Here is a 24615-nt window from a genome sequence, read left to right as displayed (position 1 = left end):
TTTTTACCACTTTTTTCACCACCAATTTTTCCTTTTATATACCGTACTAAAAGACTCAAAATAAAGGACAACGTCGCGGAAAAACAACATGAGGGCTGGCATTGTGACCATTCAAACCCTCACGGAGGTGGACCAGTGATAATGTCCTTTAAAGAAAGAAAAACATCGTATCTCTTTAAGCGTAAAGGACCTGGATCTAATACAGAAAATACATACTGCGGTTTTGGAGAAGAAATATGCAGATTAGATAACTGCCCCCTTTGTTGGAAAGGGTGGGCTCAGTCAAATCCACTATCATATGCGGGTCATGGAACCCGGAACCGGAAGCTATGTGCGGTTCACAGCAGAAACCGGAAGTGACGCAATTTGCGGTTCACGGACCAGAAGTGACGCCGTTTTGCAGAAGTCCTACGTTTTTTGGCGGGAAACCGCCCCAAACATGGTAATTACCAGCACTAGTATAAATAGAGGTTAGGGAACAGGTCAGGGTATACTCCTGAGGAAGTCCAGCCAACCAGAAGGCACGGATGAAACGCGTTGAGGGAACTCTGACGACTGACCGGTGACTGTACTCATATATGCAACTTGGAGCATACACCAGATAAGCTTTTATGATTTTTAACATTGTACGTGCAACTATTTTGTCATTATGTCAATTTAATTAAATTTTTAAACAGTATTACACTATTTCCTGCCTCCTGCATATTCTTGTTTTTCATATATATGTTAAATGAGACGTGAAGAATAAAGGACCTGTGTGAACATTTCCCGCCCACAGAAGGATAACATAACTGGCTAAAAATACAGTGGTTGGATACCACTATTCACGGTACTCCTTAAATTTTTGGGGGTGCTGTTTCTCTCTTTGGTGGAGGGTTACTTCACAAAAAACATACCGACATATTGCACTAGGAGGCGCCCTTCTCACTCTCTTTTTCATATATATAGTTTTGCATATACTGTACATATATTCACATTGGTAGCAGTGGGTATATACTGCACATAAATAAACATTAGTGGCAGTGGGCATATACTGTACATATACACATTGGTGGCAGTGGGCATCTAAATATTTACACATTGGTGGCAGTGTACTTACTGCTGTGCTGCGGCTGGGGGGCGGGCGGGCGGGCGGGTGTGCGGTAAGCGGGCACTTGCTGCTGCTGTTCTTCTCCACCTCCCTGCTCTGGCGTGTAGTGATAAAAAAAAAACGAGCAGGGGGAGGGAGCAGGGAGGGAGCAGGGAAAGTTCAGCAGCCAGACTCTTCTGCTGCTGCTGCCACCGAACAGGGACACGGGGGCGGGGAGAGGACAGGAATCCTGGCCCGCAAAGAACCATGGGAGGAGCTGCGTGCAGTCAGACATGCGCGCAGCCCTCCCATGGCCATCTTTATGGTGGCAATAAGGAAAAAACAGGGGGCGGCGGCGGGCATTAAAATGTAATTAAAGTTAAAAGTGATTTTATAAAATGACAGTGCAGTCTAATGGGTGGTCCGGTGCACCCCCGGACCACTGCCTAGATTCGCCTATGTCTACTATTGTAAAGCGCAACGGAATCTGCTGCGCTATATAAAAAACTGTAAATAAATAAATAAATAAATAACCTAGTTTCTCCATTTCTCCCATTTCTGTATCCTTTTCCCCAGTTCCTACAATCATTGGTGCCAATTTCCTATTCTCCTCCCCCCTCCTCAACTGACTCCTCCCATCCCCTCTAACATCATCCACAACCCCCCCCCCCCTTTCCTCCCCCCTCCCATTCCCTTTCCCCTTAGTCCTCTTGTAAATTTGTTACAGTAATTAATCATGAAATTACTTATTATTTTTGTGTTTCCATTTATTCTGCGTATAATTACTAGTGTCACTACTTAAATAAGTACATTTGTTCTTGTTTAAGCCTGTCTCCTGGGTGGTAGACACTCTCCAGCCGAATTATCACTGCTCATTGACATCAGTTTCTATACCTTATGATCCTATTTGCTATGTCTAGCATATATCAGAATCAGAATCATCTTTATTGGCCAGGTATACTTGCGTATGCTTGGAATTTTTTGTGGTAACAGTGCAGAATCAATCAGGGAACACAAAGGGGGTGGGAAGAGAGGCATAAACATACATCACATACATTTCACATGTATCTAGAAAAGTTCGAGTTAGTATTTAGTATTTGGTATGTTCAATACGGTTTAGTTGGTGGACAGCTATTGGGAAGAAGCCTTTTGTAGTTCTTGTCGTCTTTGCTGGGATGGACCTAAAACGTCTGCCTGACGGAAGGGGTTCAAACAGGTTGTGGCCAGGATGTAGCTTGTCCGCCAAGATCTTTCCTGCACGCTTATTGACCCTGGCTAGGTATAGTTCTTGGACAGTGGGGAGCTCCGCCCCAATGATCTTTTCTGCCATCCTCACCACTCTGTCATTCTCGTTTGCTCCTCCGAACCAGATTGTGATCGAGGAGCAAAGGACAGACTCTACTATAGCAGTGTAGAAGATGAGCAGCAGCTCCTGCGGGATGTTGAATTTCTTGATATTAATATAAGATATGAATTGTAATTGTATGTGTTCTCATTTAATTACCACTTTTTTGTTTAATGAAAAACTCAATAAAAATGTATTAAAAAAAAAAATAAGGTATTGAATCATGACATGGTACAACCATAGTTTAAAATACTGTTAATGATATTTTTAAACCTGGTGAGTGGAAATAGAAAATCTACATTTCCAGACTTATATAACAAATCTTTATCTTTAGGGTTAACAGACAACAAGTCAAAAACAGCCATGTCAGAAGTTGTTCCGGAGGCACGAACCAAGCCAACAGTGCCTATGAAGCCAATGGGGATGAACTCAAATTTCCTGGGATATATTGGAATTGACACCATTATTGATCAGATGCGCAAGAAAACAATGAAAACTGGTTTTGACTTTAATATCATGGTTGTAGGTAAGAGTTATTTTACAATGAAAGTTTGAACAAACCAAATTATTAAATAAAATGTTTATTGTGAGCCATGTTCTAATTTATTATATGTTAAATTAATGTAATATTAAATGGGTAATCAAAACTATAATTTCCGGGCCACTTCTAGCTTACTTTTATATAATTTCTGGCAGGGCTCCTTCAAAGCAGGGAGGCGTCATGCTGAAAAGGCGCTCTCTCCATGCTCTGCTAAAGCTGTCTCAGCCCTCACTGTCACTGCCTGCATGCCGCCTGCAGCGCCTGTCTAACAGCGGGTGGCAGTATGAAAAGCTGCTCCCTCACCCCGAGTGCACACACACACTGTCTGTCCTCCAAAGTCCTCCTCTTGCCCCCTCTTCCTCAACGGAAGGTCGTCGGACTCTTGTGCTGTGGCAGGCAGCGCTGTAATAACAAATTATGTGACCGTGCGGTGTGGCAGTGCTTGATTCCCACCCCCCTGCCCAGTCTCTGTGCCTTGCGCTCGTCTAAACTTTATATTTTCTATATTTGTTTTGATCATGGCTACTGGCTGCCGCAGCCTGTCAAATATTGTGACAGGCAGCCAGCAGCCTGAAGAGCAGCTCCCCTCACTCACTGACACTGTGAATGCCTGGATGTCATGTCCGGGTCCGCCCCCTACCCATTGCTCCCTGCAACTGTCAATGAAATGATGAACAGGCCGCCTCCCCTTCCTTCCCTCTTCTCAGTGTGCAGTGCAGCCCAGTCCTCAACACTCCGCCCCCTCTATCTCCTCCCCTCTTCTTCCATCTCCTCCTCTCCCCTCCTTTCCCCCTCAGTAACATGAAGGGAAATGGCATCCTCAGCGTCCTGCCTACGCAGATAGAAGAGGAGGGACTGTACAAGATTTAAACAGTAAAGAACAATGAGTCTTTTATTACTGTATATATGTTTATAACATATTTTTTAATAATTGTATATTTTTTTAATATTAATTTAGACACTTAAATAATGCCTACAAAATTTTGCAGACACAGCACTGAGATGCGAGCGGTTTGCTACACAGTGAAACATTTGCACAGTATTGGCAGCATCCTGGCTGCACAGCCTACAGTAGCTGTGAAGCCAGATGCAGGCCAGCCATGTGTTTGGTTGTGTGAGATGTCACCCAGCCGTCGAAGCCCTCACCTGATATGCCTGCATTGTCTCAACCACTCACAGGAAATGCTGAAGTGATGCCCCCACAACAGGCCATCAGCTTCGGGGAGGGTGGGTGGTGACGAAGGCTTGCATGAAATGCTGAAGTGATGCCCCCGCAACAGGCCATAGGCAGTGGGGACGGTGGACAGTGCATACGCTCCCACAAACGATCTGCAGCTTGCTGCAATGGCAATGTGAAAGGGCGCAAGATTTATGGTTTGCAGGAGGGCGCCGGACACCCTAGCACCGGCCCTGACTTCTGGGTCAATTACTATGTAGGTTGCTATATAGCCCAGTGCTAGTGGGGTTATGGAAAAATGAAGGCTGTAGTTGTTGTTTTTTAATTCACTTTTCTTTATTTTCAATTTTGCATATAAAAAAAAAACATACATTACATTAACATTTAGCACATTAACTTGACATTAACACATACAACACTTGACATCTTACTTTACAATACATCTAACAATAACAATAAACCCCCCCCCCCCCCCCCTACTAAAAAAAAAAAAAAACGCAGACAAATACTCAAAAAACAATCCCATCCTTTTAGGTCATCTGATCTTTCCAATGTAGTTTGTGCAAGTTGTTATGTCTTTTTATTTGTGTATTTATTTATTTTTTATTATTATTATTATATATATATATATATTTTTCCCTTTCCTCCTTTATTCAGTTCCATTGTTGTTTCCTTTATTATCCCTTCTTCTTCCCCTTTCCTCTTTCCTCTCAAATAGTGTTCATGTTTTTAAATATAATAAACCATTAATTAATTGATTGTTAGTAATCGTGCATTATTAGGCTGGAAGCCATGCATTCATTTTTTTATGTTTTGTGTTCCCTATCTATTATGTGTGACAGATTTTGCTTAATTTACTTATTTGAAAAATAAAATTATCTTTAGTGAATCTCTTGTGATTGTGAGTTATATATTTATCTGTTTATTGTGTCATTTGTGACTTACAGAAGTCTATGATGTAAATGCTTCTCTTTATGCTAGTCGTACCTTTTCCTATGACCTTAACAATATTTTCGCTCAAGTTACTAACTCCTCCTGCTCAACTTCTTGCCAAATCAGATAGTGTTCGCGCCATCTGTCCCATTTATCATGAATTTTTTTTTTGTATTTCTTGTGTAGAACATATGTTTTTCATGCTTCATCGTTTCAGTAACCAATGCTCTCCACCCTGCCAATGCTGGGCTTTTAGTTGAAAACCATATTCGGGCTATCATCACTTTCGCCATTGTGATCAGACTAATAACAAAGGAATAGAGCATTGGTGAGTGATCCCCCCCCTATTTCTAAACCCAACAGACAAGTTCTGGGATTTAGTTGAGTTATTGCTGGTATTATCATCCTAATATCATTCCAAACATTTTCCCAGAAGGAGTATATTTTTGGGCAGGCCCACATCATATGGAGGAAATCGGCCTCTGTTGCCTTGCACCTCGGGCATCTATCATCCTCTCTTATTCCAGCCCTATACATCCCCGCTGGAGTACGATATATTCTATGAAGTGTAAAATAGTGTATTTGTTGATATCTGACTGAAGAGGTTGCCCACTTAATAGACCCCAATACGACTTCCCAGTCTTCCGTCGTTATTGAGCCCAGATCCGTCTCCCATTTTATTTTTAATTTCTCCATTGGGGGTAGATGTTGACATATATTTAGAGAATTATATAGGCTAGATACACGACCTCTATTACCCGTTCTTTGGAGCATTTTTTTTATCGGAGATTCAGATATTTCTATCTTAAGCCCCCCAAATTGGGCTTGAATTGCATGCCTTAGTTGTAAGTATCTAAAAAAATATTCATTTGGCAAATTAAATTCTCCTTGTAGTTGTCCAAAGGTCTTAAATAGCCCGTTATTGTAGATTTGACCAATAACTATAATATCATTTTGGTACCATATATTGTTGGGAGGTTTTTCCAGCTCTATATATTTTTTATTGTACCACAATGGTGTTTCAGTGTCTATCCCTGACCATTCATCTGTTAAATGAAGAGTTCTCCATATTAGCACAGCCTGACGGAGAATGGGGGGAAGTTTATATGTAGAAGTTCCTGACAGGAGCAGTGCCAGTGGGGAAACCCGTTGGCCTAACTGTTCTTCGAGATATGCTTGTAATAATGGGTCCTTTAAGTTTTTAGCCCAGCCCACCAGATGTGCCGCTTGAGCTGCCATATAATAGTTTCTTAAATTTGGAAGAGCCAAGCCGCCCTGATTTTTAGGATTGTATAGCGTTTTGATTGTTATACGTGACGACTTGTCATTCCATATAAAGGACTAATGACTAATGAGAATAGAGCCGGGGACAGGGGACAACCCTGTCTTGTGCCCCGTTTCAATTTAAAGGAGTTTGAAATGTACCCGTTTACAGAGACTCTTGCCACTGGAGATGCATATAACAGTTGAATCCATTTAATGAAATGGGGGCCGAATGCCAGTTTCCGAAGCACCGCCCACATATAGTTCCAATCCACTGTATCAAAAGCCTTGGCTGCGTCCAAAGACACAACCAAGGCTTCCGACTTTAGGCACTGAGCTCTCTGTAAATGGTAATATAGACGCCGCAGATTTTGGGATGCAGTTCTCTCAGGCATAAATCCTGATTGATCTGGATGTACTATGGTGGTTATTACTGTATTGAGCCGCGTGGCAAGCATTCTAGCCAATATTTTGACGTCAGTATTTAACAAGGAGATTGGCCTATATGATTCCGGAAGTAGGGGATCCTTGTCTTTTTTAATTATTAGTATAATCAGTGCCTCTGACATAGAATCCGGGAGGGAGCCCCATTCTAATAATATGTTGAAGATCTCTGTAAGGTATGGGACAAAGAAGTCTGCAAATTTTTTATAGACTTCAGCAGGAATTCCATCCCTTCCAGGAGCCTTAGAGGCCGGAAGAGATGCGATCGCCTGCGCTACCTCCTCCCTGGTGAAAGGGGCTTCTAACAGGTCCGAGTCTACCTCAGAGAGAGATGGCATAGCTATTGACCTCAAGTACTCCTCAACCTGGTTTTCATCAAGTACCTGCCCGGAATCATATAGATCTGTGTAGTACCCCAAAAAGACCTCTACCACCCCTGCCGTATAGCATATTTCCCCCTGGGGATTTTTAACGCTAGAGATTATATTATTGGCATTTTCGCCTTTGGCCAAAAATGCCAATTGACTGCCCCCCACGTCTGACTCATAATACTGCCTATGTCTGGAGAACTGCATCTGCCTCTTTGATTTATCATATAGATATTCCACCCACTCTTGTTTTACTTCCATTAACTGTGTTCTTATACTGCCATTCCCCGAGCTAATGTATTCCCGTTCTAGCTGCTGGTATTTATTCACCAACTCGTCTTCCTCTTTCTTTCCCTTTCTTTTTATTTCTGCGATCTTTTTGATGAATGTCCCCCTCAGCACTGCTTTTAATGCATCGTGTTTAATATCGATGTTGGGGTATTGCCTATTATCTATAACATAGCCCTCCCACTCATTTGCCAGGCCATTATCTATACCCACTAGTTCCAGCCAAAAGGGATTTAATTTCCAGGCCACTTCCCCACGATCCAACGTTAGATCAATGGTCAGATAAATGGGGGAGTGTTCTGAAATCCCCTGTGCTAAATATTTTATATCAATAACTGCGGGAGCCAATATGGGGGATATCAGGGCAAGATCTATTCTTGAAAAGGTGTTATGTGTGGGTGAGTAACATGAGAACTGTAGCGTATCTTGATTCCTTTGCCTCCAGATATCTCTCAGGCCCATTTCTCCTATTAGTTTTGAGAAAGGGGTAGGGACGCCTTTATTTGGAATACTCATTCTTACTCCTCTCTCTTTCCATCTATCTACAGTTTTACACATAACATTATTAAAATCACCCATATATATTATAGGAATTTCTGGATACTCTGCTATAAATCTTAACAGCTCATGCAGCACATCGTTATTATATGGCGGCGGGATGTAAACCGCCATTATATAAAGGGGTTTATAGTTTATAATGGCTTTGAGAAATACATATCTGCCTTTAGTGTCTACCAGACTTTTTTCAACTCGAAAATTCAGATTTTTTTTACCAGCACTGTTACACCTCTGGCGTTCTGGGTAAAAGTTGAATGAAACACGGGGCCAATCCAAGGCTTTTTTAATGCCCTGACCTTGTCTCCGTATAGATGTGTCTCAGATAGACAGATTATATCTGCGGAATGTTTATGAACTTGAGACATCACAAGAGATCTTTTAACCTTATTGTTTAGACCCCTGACGTTCCAACTCATAATATTCAATCCTTGTATTCGTTTAGCCATACTCATAGTACACTGTTCTCATTTTGATTGATAGTCATGATAGGGAAAAAAAAAAACAATACCATGATATCCTGCAATTTGAATTTCAACATTTTTCTTAAAGACCACAGACCTCCACGGACCATAAATAATACCAAAAAAAAGAAAAAAAAGAAGGAAGACACATATAAACAACATATACAAAATTCATCAACATCCCAAAAGACATGTATCCCTCCGCTCCCACCCTAACCCACCCTGTATAACCTCAAGACCAGAGGAATACCTAACTCCCTTAATAGTAGCTACACATTCTAACCCTTTAGGGGGGTCAGGGAACAATCTCCCACCTCTATCAGTAACATACTCGCACTCCCCCAATAGGTTATCTTTACTTATTTCCCTGGTGAGAGAAAAAAAGACAAAATAAAAAAAAAAATATCATTTAAATAGACCATTAGCTATCTTCCCATATTCTATAATTAACCTTTCTCAAAGGCCTTTTGACCTTGAGTTTGTCTTGTATATTCCCTAATCTAACATAAATATTATAACACTCAAAAATGTGAATATAAAGGATAGTAAGTGAAGACGGAGAAGAAGATAAAGCACACTGCGATTAGCCTTGTTAGGCCGTATATTGGATTGAGTCTCCTACATTACATCTCCCAGACTATGAATCTGGCATAAAGACTGTATTCAACCACAATCCTGACTGTGTATACACTTGAACTGACATATATATTATAACACTCAAAAATGTGAATATAAAGGATAATAAGTGAAGACGGAGAAGAAGATAAAGCACACTGCGATTAGCCTTATTAGGCCATATATCAGATTGGGTCTCCTACATTACATCTCTCAGTCTATGAATCTGGCATAAAGACTGTATTGAACCACAATCCTGACTGTGTATACACTTGAACTGACATATATGTTATAACACTCAAAAATGTGAATATAAAGGATAGTAAGTAAAGACGGAGCAGAAGATAAAGCACACTGCGATTAGCCTTATTAGGCCATATATTGGATTAAGTCTCCTACATTACATCTCCCAGACTATGAACCTGGCATAAAGACTGTATTGAACCACAATCCTGACTGTGTATACACTTGAACTGACATATATATTATAACACTCAAAAATGTGAATATAAAGGATAGTAAGTGAAGACGGAGAAGATAAAGCACACTGCGATTAGCCTTATTAGGCCATATATCAGATTGGGTCTCCTACATTACATCTCCCAGACTATGAATCTGGCATAAAGACTGTATTCAACCACAATCCTGACTGTGTATACACTTGAACTGACATATATATTATAACACTCAAAAATGTGAATATAAAGGATAGTAAGTGAAGACGGAGAAGAAGATAAAGCACACTGCGATTAGCCTTATTAGGCCATATATCAGATTGGGTCTCCTACATTACATCTCTCAGTCTATGAATCTGGCATAAAGACTGTATTGAACCACAATCCTGACTGTGTATACACTTGAACTGACATATATGTTATAACACTCAAAAATGTGAATATAAAGGATAGTAAGTAAAGACGGAGCAGAAGATAAAGCACACTGCGATTAGCCTTATTAGGCCATATATTGGATTAAGTCTCCTACATTACATCTCCCAGACTATGAACCTGGCATAAAGACTGTATTGAACCACAATCCTGACTGTGTATACACTTGAACTGACATATATATTATAACACTCAAAAATGTGAATATAAAGGATAGTAAGTGAAGACGGAGAAGATAAAGCACACTGCGATTAGCCTTATTAGGCCATATATCAGATTGGTTCTCCTACATTACATCTCCCAGACTATGAATCTGGCATAAAGACTGTATTCAACCACAATCCTGACTGTGTATACACTTGAACTGACATATATATTATAACACTGAAAAATGTGAATATAAAGGATAGTAAGTGAAGACGGAGCAGAAGATAAAGCACACTGCGATAAGCCTTATTAGGCCATATATCAGATTGGGTCTCCTACATTACATCTCCCAGACTATGAATCTGGCATAAAGACTGTATTCAACCACAATCCTGACTGTGTATACACTTGAACTGACATATATATTATAACACTGAAAAATGTGAATATAAAGGATAGTAAGTAAAGACGGAGAAGAAGATAAAGCACACTGCGATTAGCCTTATTAGGCCATATATCGGATTAGATCTCCTACATTACATCCCCCAGACTATAATCTGGCGCATAAAATATATTCAACCACAATCCTATCTGTGAACACTCAGAAACTGACAGTCTCTCTATCCTCCCCGGAATACTAACTACGGCAAGGCAGCCCCTCTCCTCCCCTGGCAATACTGACTGCGGTGAGCGGTGGGTCTGCCGCAAGGAATTTCTCCCCCCTCCCCGGCAACACCGACTGCCGCAAGGCAGCTCTTCTCCTCCCCCCGGCAACATTGACAGTCGCAAGGCAGTTCCTCTCATCTCCCCGGTAATACTGACGGCTGCAAGGAATCTCCTCTCCCTCCCCTGGCAATATTGAGGTGCCTGCCGTAGCACAGCAGAGACTTCTCCGTGGATGCTGGGTGCATGCTGGCAGTGACATAAGCGGTGAAACCGCTATAAAGGTACCCCCTGGATGTGGACTGTGATTGTTGGGCAGCCTGTCTTCTCTCTCTCTCTCCCCACAATATAATATGCACTGTGGGTGAAGTTGGCCCCTTCCTCCCTTCTGATAAAGCTGCCTATAGACCTGTGAGTTCAGGTGTAGGTGCCAGAAGCTAGAGACATATTAAACGTATAGCCCTCAACAGCCTGCAGATTAGGAGGCTTCCTGTTGGTTTGTGGGCTAAAGGGAGAATATAAAGAGATTAAAGAAAGTGGGGTACACACAATTTTTTCCGATATAGGGTAAGGACTGTCTAAAAGTGCTTTGGGACTCCCCCCTTTTTCTCTAAAAGTAGTGATTGACTTCTATCTCTAAATCTGCAGCATATGGTCAGTCGAGCGGCTAAAGTTAACAGATTTAAAGGAGTACATTTGCAAACTGCATTGTCTCCTTTATAAAGCACATAAGCCGTTCTTTCTCCTCTGGACTCTGTACGGTATAATAACTGAGTAATGGGGAAAACCAGTGCCGCAGCAGCGGCAGCTGCTGCAAAGCTTGAAAAATATGCACGCAGCACGCAGTCCTCTAGATCCAATGTACAAAGTGTCCCAAGCTCACCAGCTCCACACGGTGAAATAGATAGCTCCATTAACGAGCCAGCTCAATCCACACAGCAAATAATACAAGCAATAGTTGAATCAGAACAAAGGGTCACGGAAAAAATTGGTCAAGTACAGATAGACGTTTCTTTACTCAGACAAGATATGCAAAAAATGCGGGAAAGAGTAACTGAAACGGAAAATCGTATATCACAGCTGGAAGATGTTACCTCCCCTTTAACAAAGAAAGTTGAGGAGCTTTCTAATCAAGTTGTAACTATTCAAACTAAGCTCTCAGATATGGAGGGAAGACTGAGGAATAATATCCGCATAGTAGGCCTCCCAGAACCTGCCGAAGCAACGGATCAAGGAAAATTTATTGAACGCTGGCTAATTCAGTTAATTACTAAGGAAGTGTTTACCCAACAGTTCGCAGTGGAGCGGGCGCACAGAATATCGGGAGGAGCGCCTAAACCTGGTGCTCCCACAAGAACTCTAATTGTTCGCTTTCTACATTTTAAAGATAGACATTGCGCTGCGCCAGGCTCGCCTGAAAGGCGAGCTTTTGTACGATAATCACCCAGTATCTCTATACCCTGACTTTGCTATTGAGGTACAGAAGAACCGCGCCAGTTTCCTGCAGGTTAAAAGCAAGCTGCGAGATAAAAACATACAATACTCGATGCAGTTTCCTGCTAGACTGAGAGTTATCTATGAGAACACAACTCATTTCTTTACCAGTGCAGCAGAAGCTGAAAAATGGGTGGAGACTCGACTCCGTGTACAGTGCTGAATGCAGCACCATTATAGGGGATAACAAAATTCTTATTATCATTGTTTTTTTTTTTGTTTTTTTTATTAATTACTTATATGCTATGAGAGGCCCAGAAAGGCCGATCAAAGTGTGTTTTATACTTCTCTCCTCTCTATCTTATTAATCTCTATATTCAATCTTGAGTGTCTTATCTGGAGATACAGTAAGGATTGCGGGCGAACTCAGTCTTTATGCCAGATTTATAGTTTGGGAGATTTAATATAGGAGAGTTGGTACTTGTGGAGTATCACGGCTCCCATCGTATGGCATCGTATGCCATATGTAGTGGCATACGATGGCATACGATGCGATGTTTTACCGATTTTTGAGCATTTTTGCTCAAAAATCGTATGCCATCGCATGGCATCGTATGCCATATGTAGTGGCATACGATGTCATACGATGCGATACGATGTTTTACCGATTTTTGAGCATTTTTGCTCAAAAATCGTATGCCATCACATGGCATCGTATGCCATATGTAGTGGCATACGATGTCATACGATGCGATACGATGTTTTACCGATTGTTTAGCAAAAATGGTCAAAAATCGGTAAAACATCGGATAACATCGTATGCCATATGTAGTGGCATACGATGTCATACGATGCGATACGATGTTTTACCGATTTTTGAGCAAAAATGGTGAAAAATCGGTAAAACATCGCATGGCATTGTATGCCATCGATGCGATACGATGTTTTACCGATTTTTGAGCCATTTTAGCTCAAAAATCGTATGCGATCGCATCGGATGCCATACGATGGCATCCGATGCGATGCGATGGCACCCGATTTTGCACTGAAATGCATCAGAATGCATTGAAATGTGTATTAAAGTAGTGAAATGCCCCCAAATGCCATTTTTCATAGTGCACCACCCCCACTATCAACGTCAACCCGAAGCGTGGCGAGCGCAGCGAGCCCGCGAGGGGCGGCGGTACGCGTCCTACGACCTTTTCATACCCCCACTATCCACGTCGGCGTGGAGTTGAGAATAGAATAGTGTGGCGAGCGCAGCGAGCCACCGAGCCCGAAGCGTGGCGAGCGCAGCGAGCCCCGCGAGGGGACGCAGATACCTGTAAAGCCCGCGAGGAGACGCGTATAGCTGTGAAGGTATCCGCGTCCCCTCGCGGGGCTCGCTTCGCTCGCCACGCTTCGGGCTCGCTGCGCTCGCCACACTATTCTATTCTCAACTCCACGCCGACGTGGATAGTGGGGGTATGAAAAGGTCGTAGGACGCGTACCGCCGCCCCTCGCGGGCTCGCTGCGCTCGCCACGCTTCGGGTTGACGTTGATAGTGGGGGTGGTGCACTATGAAAAATGGCATTTGGGGGCATTTCACTACTTTAATACACATTTCAATGCATTCTGATGCATTTCAGTGCAAAATCGGGTGCCATCGCATCGCATCGGATGCCATCGTATAGCATCCGATGCGATCGCATACGATTTTTGAGCTAAAATGGCTCAAAAATCGGTAAAACATCGTATCGCATCGATGGCATACGATGCCATGCGATGTATTACCGATTTTTCACCATTTTTGCTCAAAAATCGGTCAAACATCGTATCGCATCGTATGCCACTACATATGGCATACGATGTTATCCGATGTTTTACCAATTTTTGACCATTTTTGCTCAAAAATCGGTAAAACATCGTATCGCATCGTATGCCACTACATATGGCATACGATGTTATGCGATGGCATACGATTTTTGAGCTAAAACAGTCAAAAATCGGTAAAACATTGCATCGCATCGTATGCCATCGTATGCCACATGCGATGCGATGCGATTTTTAGCATACGATCTGCATACGATGCAGGTCGTGGGAGCCGTGATACTCCACAAGTACCGGAGAGTTAATCCGATATATGGCCTAACAAGGCTAATCATCAGTGTGCTTTATCTTCTTCTCCGTCTTCACTTACTATCCTTTGTATTCACATTTTTGAGTGTTATAATATATATGTCAGTTTCTGAGTGTTCACAGGAAGGCTGTAGTTGTACATGCGTCAAAGGTGTGCATGCTCCAAAAAAGGGGATGTGGCCACTCAAAAGGTGGCATTACCTTAATAGTAGTAGTGTACCACACCATGTATTTTCCTTTGAACAAGTTATCACAATAGTCTCTATGAATTATTTATGCAATTTGGTAATATATGTAGCTCCATTTCATAGTCTGGGGAAGGTAGGAAGGTGGTAATATTGTGGGCTCCCTGCAGCAGCAGGGAGAAGTCCAGTGGCATCAGTGAGGCGAGCCAGGAACAGCCAACACAGGCACCCGGCATTGCTCCAGTGGTGGCAGTAACGGGGGGGGCTCTATCCACAGCAGTGACGGGACAAGACTGATGGCACACCATAGGATGCCTAGGCAGAACAGCATCATGTAAGTTCAGCAGGCACTTTCCCTGCCCCTGAAGTTCTTGCTGCACAGCGCTGCCTCTGCATCTCAAGACTTATGCATTAGTGGGAACAAAGTGACGGTATGCCATACCATCACAAACCAGCCCACTTCAACCACTGATATAGCCATATGATTTTATACAGCTTTTGGTTGTTTCACACCTTGCCAGTGTCTCTGTTGGTTGGGGCAAATAAATGCTGGATGAAAAAGGGAAGGGGCAGCGGTTAGCATCCTGGTGGAGAGGATACAGCAGTCAGAATACCGATGCCGGCATTCTGACTAGTACTAGGAGACTGGTAACAGTCGAAATGCCAACTTTGATGAGGATCCAGGAGCTAGTATCTTTATTATAAGGATGTGGGGATTGTAAGGATTATAGTTATGCACTAGGGCATGAGGGTTAGGCACTAGTGGGGGGATTGGGGTTAGGCTGTGAGGGGGGGTTAAGTTAGACTGCAGGTAGGGTGGGTTAGTAGTGGTCCCTCCAGGATCACGCAAGGGCAGGGCACCCGGGGGAAAGGGGGCACTTTAAATGTGGTGGGCCGGGCCAGTCGCCATCAAAAATGTGTATGGGCCCACTGATGTCTCTGTTGGGGGCATGCCCAGCACCTACATAGGTGCTGGCTTGTCCCCCTGAGTGCTGCGGGCAGCGCTGGCAGGGACGAATGCGCCTGACTGTCTTAGTAGGGCACTGCTAAACAAGCAGGGTGCATTTTGACGTTTAAAAATTGGGTAGGGCACAGCACCCTGCTTAAACAGCATAGAGTGAACACTAGGGAGGTTATTCTGGTTGGTGCAGTTCTGTCCGCGTGCGGTCGGTCCGCCGATGTTTTGTGTTTGCGCATGTGCAGAGGCATATCTGCGCATGTGCGAACGGGACGTACATCCAAATTCCGCATGAATTGTGTACTCTACAAACAGGGGGAAGAGAGGGGCGTGAAGGGCTGTTTGGGCTCATTACCATATGTGTACACCCCGCGTTTCATTGGCGTTCCCATGAAAACGCTGGGCGTACGTATGGTAATGCGGCTGTGACGCACGTGTAGGGAGCGGACATATGACATTGCCGGATGTCAGTTGCCCGCCCAGATCCCTGCTTTTGCACGGAGAAATGCCCGAGTGGTCTGAGCACTCGGTGCTGCCTGACCACTCGGTCCTGCATTTGATGGTCTGCGATGGAGGTTCCCAGAGATGGAGGAGGTGTATACATGTGAAATTCACTCGTGCTCCGTGCGGTCAGCGGCTTACCGCATTCGGACGCAGTGAGCGATTTGTACGGAAGGCGGGGCTCAGGACGCTCGGTCCTGGACGCATATTCCGATCCGACCGCACCGACCAGAATAAGGCCCTAGGTTAGGGGAGAGCAGGGGAAAGTTAAGTTCACTTCATTCTCTCCTTCTTACCTTGTATCCTGACTGCCAGCATCCAAATCACCGGTCAGCCAAATGTATTTCCAATGAAGTAGTAACCACTAAGACCATTAATAAATAAAATCTACATTACAGATAGAATGATCTCTGCAACCCAGCCAGGACAAAAAAGTTCCAGCCTAAAATATCAACTTAAAGCCAATAGATAATGTTATAGAACCACAGACAGATGTTATTTATTGCTCAGAATTTCTATATTCATTTGAATCTTCCTTAAAATGAAATATCCTTTTAGATTTATTAGACAATTTAACAAACCTCCTCCCTTACCTAGACTATGGAATGGAGTTACAAATTGCATATATAATTAATAGAGACTATTGTGATAATTTGTTGTTCAAAGGAAAACACATGCTAATACCTCAAACATTTTTAAGATTAGCAGATATGACCTTACATTTCAAAGGAATTACATTCTCTGTGTGTTTAGCTTTTGCTCTTACAATAAACAAATCACAAGGACAAACTATCAAAATCAGCATTGTAGACCTACTGTACAGATTTACTGTTTGATCTGTCTTGTTGGAACAAAAATCTGGTAATGGATGAGAGCAGGCTTGCCTACCCTCCTGGAATTCCCGGGAGGCTCCCGAAAATCGGTTCCCCCTCCTGGGAAGGTTGGCAATCCTCCCGCATTTGTCAGGCAGCCCCCGCACCACCCTGCTGTGCTGCACTAATTACCTGTTTTCGTGGGTCCGCGGCAAGGGGCGGGACTAAAAGGACGCAAATCGAATAATTTTGCGGCATTTTAGCCATGCCCCTTCTCATGAACCTGCGAATCGCGGCATTTGTATGGATTGGGGCGGGGCTTTGAGTCATCAACCCCCGGCCCCGCCCCCCTGACCTGGAGATCCGGTTGTCCTCTCCGGGCTTCTCCCGGAGAGGCAATTTTAAAAGTCAGCAAGTATGGATGAGAGCTAATGACAGTTGACCATTTGCTGTGAAATGCTGTAAAACTGTTAAACTGTCATTCAAATATTACCAGGTTTTTGTTCTAACCAGACAGATCTGACAATAAATGTAGCTGTATGGCCAGCTTAAAGACCCATACACACTGGGCCACTTTGAGCTGAAAGGAGCTGCTTTACAGCTCAAAAGTCGCCTAGTGTGTACAGATCAGAGATGATCGCTGATGCGCACTTCCGCATCAGCAGATGAGCGATGGGGTGAACAGATTTCCATAGCATTCTGCTATGGAAAATTGCTGGCCTGGGGAATATCGCTCAATGGGCCTTATTCTAGTTCACTCCATTCTTGCAAATTCCTTCTTAGATGGAAAAAATCATGTGCACTGCAGGGGCGCAGATGTAAAATGTGAGAAATTAGATTTGGGTGAGTTATTTTGTGTCTGTGCAGGGAAATACTTACTGCTCTATTTTTACACTGCAATATAGATCTCACTTTGAAGTAAAACCCCACCCAAATCTAACTCTCTCTGCACAAGTAACATCTGCCCCCTGCAGTGCACATGGTTTGCCCATCTAAGAAGGAATTTGCCAGAAAGAGTGAACCAGAATAAGGCCCAGTGTGTATGCGCTGAACGATTTCCAGGCTAGTGATGTTCAAATAATCGCTGTCCATGAACACTGGACAAAGTGACCAAGTGTGTATGGACCTTTAGAGCTGCTTCACCAGTGGCCAGCTACTGTATTTGTGGCAATTTACAATGATGGTTTAAGAAACAATGTATACATGCTTGTTCCAAATAAAAATATTTATTAAAAAAAAAGTCCTTTCTTTTATTTGTTTATGATCTTGTTGCTCATAAGTGCTTTTATCCGAATTTGCAGGAACAATATGTGGTTTCAAAGTTAAGGTACTTGTGTAGTTTCACAACAGCACTTCCCAGCAGATAGTATGCAAATCACATGCAAATCTATTGCAATATTTGCAAGGATTTGCATATGATTTGCATACGATTTGATCTGCAAATGCGATTTAGCACACCCCCACTATCCACGTCAGCCCGAAGCGTGGCAAGCCCCCATTAGGCAGAGACAGGACCAGTGGTAGGGTTTTTGGCATCCCCTGCAAACTAGAATGCTTTTCTGTGAGAATTACTGTGCAGGGCCAATGTGGAGGTTAAAATGTTCCACCTCACCATTAGAGGTCCACCCCGTTCCCCATCACTTTAACCTTCGCCCACTTCGCCCACTGACATAGTCCATGACGAAAAGCGTTTGGCCTGTCTCACCAGACGCTAATTCTGTGCCGGCCGTCTGTCAGCAGGGGAGAGACGCAAACCAGTGTGAGAAGTCTACACGGACCACAGAAACTGCAGCGGGACCCCTGACGACTAACCGTAGGAATCTGACGACGACTGCCTGTTCATGTTGATTTTAAAACCATGTGGTATCTAAGCCCACACTGATGAATTGGGGGTACGAATACCTGTCTATTGTGCCTTTTTATTTGTGAAGTGGCTAATTGCCTTTTAATAAAAACGTTGTTGCACTAAGAAGTGCTTCCTTCTATAACTTGTTCTACAGATTTATTCAATCCCATTTGGATCCAGGAACAACACGTCACTGCAGCATATGTCGAAAAGGTGAAGATCAAAATTTATTGCATAGCCTCAACGGCTCGTTTCAGGGTTTTTCACCCCTTTATGAAGAGGCAAAAGCATATACACAACAACATACACAGTCAGATCTTAAATAGCAGTGAGTTTGGCGCCAGCCGCACCCACCGGTACTCAACGACCAGCCAGTGCACCTGTGCGTGGGACGCATAGCAGTGACACTCGTGCCTCACACCCACGGCGTCACTGCCATGGTAACCTGCTACACTGTCTGGCTGTCAGTGATCGCAGCATCCACCAGCCTCCTACGTCACCACCCCCGCACAACAACACAAGGCAACGAGTACTGCTCTCACCCGCGTCCTCATTACCATGGTGACCCGCCAGGGCAGTTTCGCTAGAGCCTGGCTAGAACATAAGTGAGCTGGCTACTATACATAAAACACACAGTATAAACAATATATTACACAATGTATTACACAAAGAGTCCACCAGTGTACAGCCAGCACGCAGATCAAATGCACGTCTCACACTCGTGCATTGATCCCGTGCGAGCCGGACACACAGTGACAGCAATAACTAACCCCTATAGATCCCGACGTCGGAGAGGCATCCCAGCCTCCATCATACGAAGCCGAGCACTGAAGTTTCTATCTGTCTAACTCCGGGGGTCTGCAGAGCTGCACAGAGGGGAGCTAAGAGGGGAGTGCTGCCCGGCTGTATTCATACAGTAGCACTCAGGTCCCGGTTATTTGAAATAATACCCCTTTCACACCAGAAAATTCAGAGTCTTACCCAGGAAAATAGTCCCTGTATCATGCAGGGACATTCCTGGGTTGGCCCCTTTCACACCAGCGTAGTTCCTGCATTTTCTGGTGTCAGGGTCAGAGAAAACCACCCCCCATTAAACCGGCTGTATCGTTTAATTGGCTATATCTTATATATATATATATATATATATATATATATATATATATATATATATATATATATATATATATATAAAACAATTGACCCATTTACACGTGACCAGTATCATATTAAAGAACTGTGGACTTCGAATGATACTGGTCCCCTGAATCTGGGCAATTTGGTTCCAGAGAAATCTGCCCTCAGAGTACATGAACAGCCATGAAATAACATTTCAGAAATAAAAAGAAATTGGTTTACCCACAATAGCTCTGGAAACAATTGATCCATATGGACCGGTTATAAGATTGAAGGCCTGACAATTTGTGTTCAAATGAGATCAACCGCAAGCTTCGATGATGCTGGAGGGGGGGTGGGGGGTGGGGCAGAAGCCGTCGGAATGGGTGAGGGTTGGAATTAGCGGGTCCTATGTTATACTATGGGGAAAATGTTCCAGCTTTGGCCTGCTGTATCTATAGTTTTGTTGGAAAGCCCCAGTCCTCAGCTACAAAATGAGCTATAGCGGGAGGGGGTGGGTGCACAGCAGCTCCGTCAGCAGGCAGTAGAGTCTGGCTGCAGCTCATCAGGTGGGCCACTGGCTGGTGGGGGAAAAAAAATCAGAAATGACAGAGGGCACATGCCCGGGTGCCCCCCCCCCGATTCCGCCACTGTGTGGAACAGTAAGATCAGTATTTTTAATTAATTAGCAGCAGCATCTTAAAGCATCTGACATAAATGCATCTGACAGCATGCTCCACTGCGCACTCTGCAGAAAAGTGATTTTGTTACTGTATATATATTATCTATCTTATACAATCTGCTGTGACTGCTAGCTACATTTACAACCCCTACTGTGTATTGTCAAACCCAAATCTGCTGTGACTGCTAGCTATATATACAACCCCCACTGTGCATTGTCAAACACCACTGTGCAGTGAAAACACTACTCTCTGACATTAAACCCCACTGTGCATACTGTTTGCTGGGCATTTAACACCAATGTGCATACTGTACACTGTTACTGCTGCCTGGCGATTTTTACCCCACTGTGCATAATGTACTGCCACTACTGTTCTATAACTGTGTGTATACATTACTGTAACTGCAAACAGTACCCCACTGTGTATTCGGTACAGTGACTGCTGGCTGTACCCCAACTGTACTAGCACTCTGACTGCTGGACCTACCCCAACTGGTTATATTGTATTGTGACTGGCAGCCGTACCCCAACTATGTATGCAGTACTGTAACTGGTTTCTGTACCCCACCATTGGTACCCCGCCATTGGTAATGCAAGTGTAGTATCCCGGTCAGGTTTGCTAGGGTTGGTAGATGGACCACCAGATGAAGTTAAACACATTCTTTATTTTTCACAAGGGTGAATACAAGTGCAACAAAGTCATAAAATACCAGTAACAATTCACCACAGTATCACAATACTTCACCACTTATTGGATCGGAATATGGAATTAAATCACAGTAAGTAGAATATTTAGTTTAACTAGTCAGAGTGGGTCAGTCAGTTTGTGGAGATGCTACTTGATCCCGGCTATAAGGCCTCAGGAAAGGTTAACAAGGATGTGCTAAGGTTAACAAGGATGTCACAGCGCAGCCACTAAGGAACCCCAACATAACCAATGTTAATTCAATCACAATCAATCACATTCAGATATAAGACTAGGCAATGGTTTACACCAGAGGGTATGTTTTGAGCTGTTTGCGATGTACTCAATGCAGTTGAGATCCATCTGGTTCTCCGATCTGATAGACTTCTATTGCTGATGTTGAGCTTTAGTGACCAGATGGGCTTCCCATTTGGGATCCAATTTACTTTGTGGGTGATTGTTTCTCTCCAACACCAAACTTCCCCTTCTGCAGGGGACAAGCCAAAGCATCTTGTTCACATTTTTGCTTCTGTCAGCCATGTGCCTCCTCCATCCTCTGGCTCCCCAGTTGTTTGCTTCTTTTCTTAAATCTGTATTGCTGCTCTGGTACCCAAGGGGCCTGGGGAGTGTGCCCAAGTTCAGGTAAGTGGATCTTGCATAACCGCTGGCAGCTTCCCCGGTCTGTCAAATAAAAGATAATATGGATAGTAACCTGTGGATGCGTGACAAGTATTATTATACATGAATGTAATTTAGGCCGGCAGGGCAGGCCAGTTGCCTTGTCAATGTGGTGGAAGTGTCCTCAACATATTGATCAGGGTCCGGTTCATCTGCTCACACAGGTCGTTCCCCTGCTGGTGATAAGGGGTCGTGTGCAGCTTCTTGCATCCGTAAAGTTTGCATTGTTTTTGGAAGAGCTGGTACTCAAATGATGGACCCTGATCCATGAGGATGCTGTAAGGGAACCTGTTCAGCCAAACAAAGGCCTGCCAGAAGACTTTCGCTGTGGTCCGGGCAGTCAGCTGGCAGGGCCACTGCGAACTTGGTGAAATGATCCATGATGGTCAGTGCTTAAGTGTACCCAATTGGGCAGGGCTCCATCTTGACATGGGCAAGAACCATGAGTTCCAATGGTTGGCAGCTGACTATCAGGTGAAGAAGTTCTTTCTCTGTCGAAGCCGTCGGTCAGCATACAGCACACTCCAGTCAGGCTTTGCACCAGTCTTCTACATCTCTCAAGTTGTGCCAATAGAACTGACTACACAGGTTCGCTTTGGTCTTCTGAACCCGGAAGTGTCCCGACCCATTGTGGTAGGCCTGTAGGATGTTGTCTCTGGCCACTCATGGTACAATGAGCTGCTTTTCTGTGAAGTCAGTCTTGGGGTCGATGTAGTCTCGTTTGGGTACTGCGCTGTCGTTTGGGTACTATAACTACACAATTGCAGAGATAAGCGTATACACAGGCCGCAAAAGATATCCCTCCGGCTCCTTGTAATGAGAACACTTTGCAGGAGCTATATCGTTCCTACCTGGTGACGCCGACTTGGGGAACCTCCTACCGGTACCTTCTGGTGTCTTCTTGCCTTATGTGAAAGTTTCCGGGACCTTTATTATTCATGCACGTTTGAGAACTTTTTCCATCAAGTTCTCCACCTCATCCGGTAATTGTTGAATTCCCCTATACGGTGCACTAACCATCTTTGACATAGAAAAATTCTCTATATATTTAATCATTTTTTTATATACATGTTATTCAGACCCATTTTTTAATTGTTGTGAGTAAATAAAAACTGTATTACACTATATTTGGTTCTATTATGTTCCTATATGGTCTTCTGGCACATGGAGTGTATTGTGGAAAATGAAAGCGTCTGAATAATCAGTGATTTTAAGAAACACATTTCATTCGGAGAAGAGGAGACGCCAATCCCTTACAAGGGATGTATGGTATCTTTTCTTATTTTGGAGTGTGGTGAAGGGTCAAACACCAGTTTGATTTAGGAATTTCCAGACACGAGTACACAGTGGTTACCACACATAAGGTCATCCTAAGGCGGAGAAGAGGAACGCTCTTTGTGAGATAGGAACGTTGTTTTTCACCCTTATCCCTTTGAGCTCGCAGGAGGATCCCTGGAACACAATTTATGTGTCTAGTACACATTACCCTTTGACAGTCTTATTTTGTGGTTCGGGGTTACCACACGTGTTCCTTATTCACCTGCAGACCTACAGCGCTTAGATCCAGTTCACCGTCCCCCCATTTTTTCTTTCTGTGCTTTGTCCGCAGAGAATGCGAACCTACGTATACTCTGAGAGGAGTCCAAACTCCCCTGTTTACATTGGCCTTTAGGCATGGTTGAAACTAAGGTAGGGGTGATTAGTGCTGTCAAAGTGTAACAGTTGTAAGAGTTTAAGAGTATTAGTATAACACCGGAATACTTATTACGTTATGCCAAATAATATTGTCAAGGCTCCGGGCCAAGGGGCATCTTCAGAACATCACTTAGTGATATAACATCCTCCCGGGGGCAACTGGACCACCACTGCGGGTAATTACGATGAGAGGGTTATAAAGGAGGCAGTGGAGTGCAGAAAGTTGAAGGTGGCCATACTGTATGCGTTATTCAGGTGGGATGTGGTCGGAAAAAAACAAACGAGTCCAATGTGACTGTAGCAACTAGTAAGAGGGCATACAGTTGCAGCCTAGGTGGGAGCTGCTGCAATGCAGGGGTAAAACAGATGCTGGATGTCCAGTTAGGCCAAGCAGGACGTTTGCTATTTTGTCCTGAGTGCTAGGTTACTGCAGGTAGATTGGTTGGGAGGTGCAAGGGGAGAGACTGGAGGGGGCTCCCTGAAGCCGCAAATCCACCACAGATGTAATGTATGTGAGATGGTGGCTATGGATATGCAGGGCTATGTAAGGAGGGCCTGAAGTCAGCGGGCATGCCACCCCTGCCACAGACTTAGACCTTTACAGCCGGGAAGAGAGAGAGAAAGGGGATGCTTAAGGAGCAACTCACCCACTTTGTTAAACTGCAGTGCTGTGGGTTCTTTTTGACAGCCTCCGGCTGGGAGAGAAGGCATCCAGCAAGATGGCCGCCGGGAGCTCCGGGTCCGTGTTCCTGCATCTCAGCCAGGACCCGCTGGCTCCCCCGCACCTGCGAGGACCACCAAGGGACCACTCAAGGGCAGAGGAGGCTGTTGCCGCACCCGGCACTCAGCAGGACGGAGACAGGCGTTGGAGCCGGCACTTCCCAGGCACACTGCTGCCCGGAATATAGGTCCCGTCTTGAAGGCTCAGGGAGGCCGCAATCCGTGGGCATTCCATCACGAATGCCCCGACTCCGCAGCACACTCCAGGTGAGCCACCGAGGATCCAGCAGGAAAGGGGGAGATCCGGGTGCCCCCAAATTTAGCTAGAAGGGCGATGTAACAGGGGAAGGAGACGGAGCACAGGCACAGCACGTCTGCTCTCCATGCCAGCCAGGCCACGCCCCCCTTAAGTTTTTTTTTTAAACATGC

At 44.1% G+C, this 24615-nt stretch overlaps 1 protein-coding gene across 3 annotated transcripts in view; it reads left to right on the top strand.

Moving 5' to 3' along the window:
- Positions 1-24615, top strand: part of SEPTIN3 (septin 3) — a 169653-nt gene that overhangs the window by 36858 nt on the left and 108180 nt on the right. For 2 of the 3 annotated variants that reach the window (XM_083156655.1, XM_083156654.1), the window contains exon 2: positions 2749-2940. The exons of the other annotated variant lie outside the window; for it this stretch is intronic. In XM_083156655.1, the coding sequence (XP_083012781.1) occupies positions 2749-2940 (192 nt within the window). The remainder of the gene's footprint in view (positions 1-2748; positions 2941-24615) is intronic. 3 annotated transcript variants of the gene reach the window in all.

The sequence above is a fragment of the Crinia signifera genome, chromosome 8 (assembly GCF_055691185.1).
Source record: "Crinia signifera chromosome 8, ASM5569118v1, whole genome shotgun sequence".
Lineage (NCBI taxonomy): Eukaryota > Metazoa > Chordata > Amphibia > Anura > Myobatrachidae > Crinia > Crinia signifera.
The sequence above is the reverse complement of the archived record's forward strand: the minus strand, read 5'-3'. Positions and strand labels throughout refer to the sequence as shown.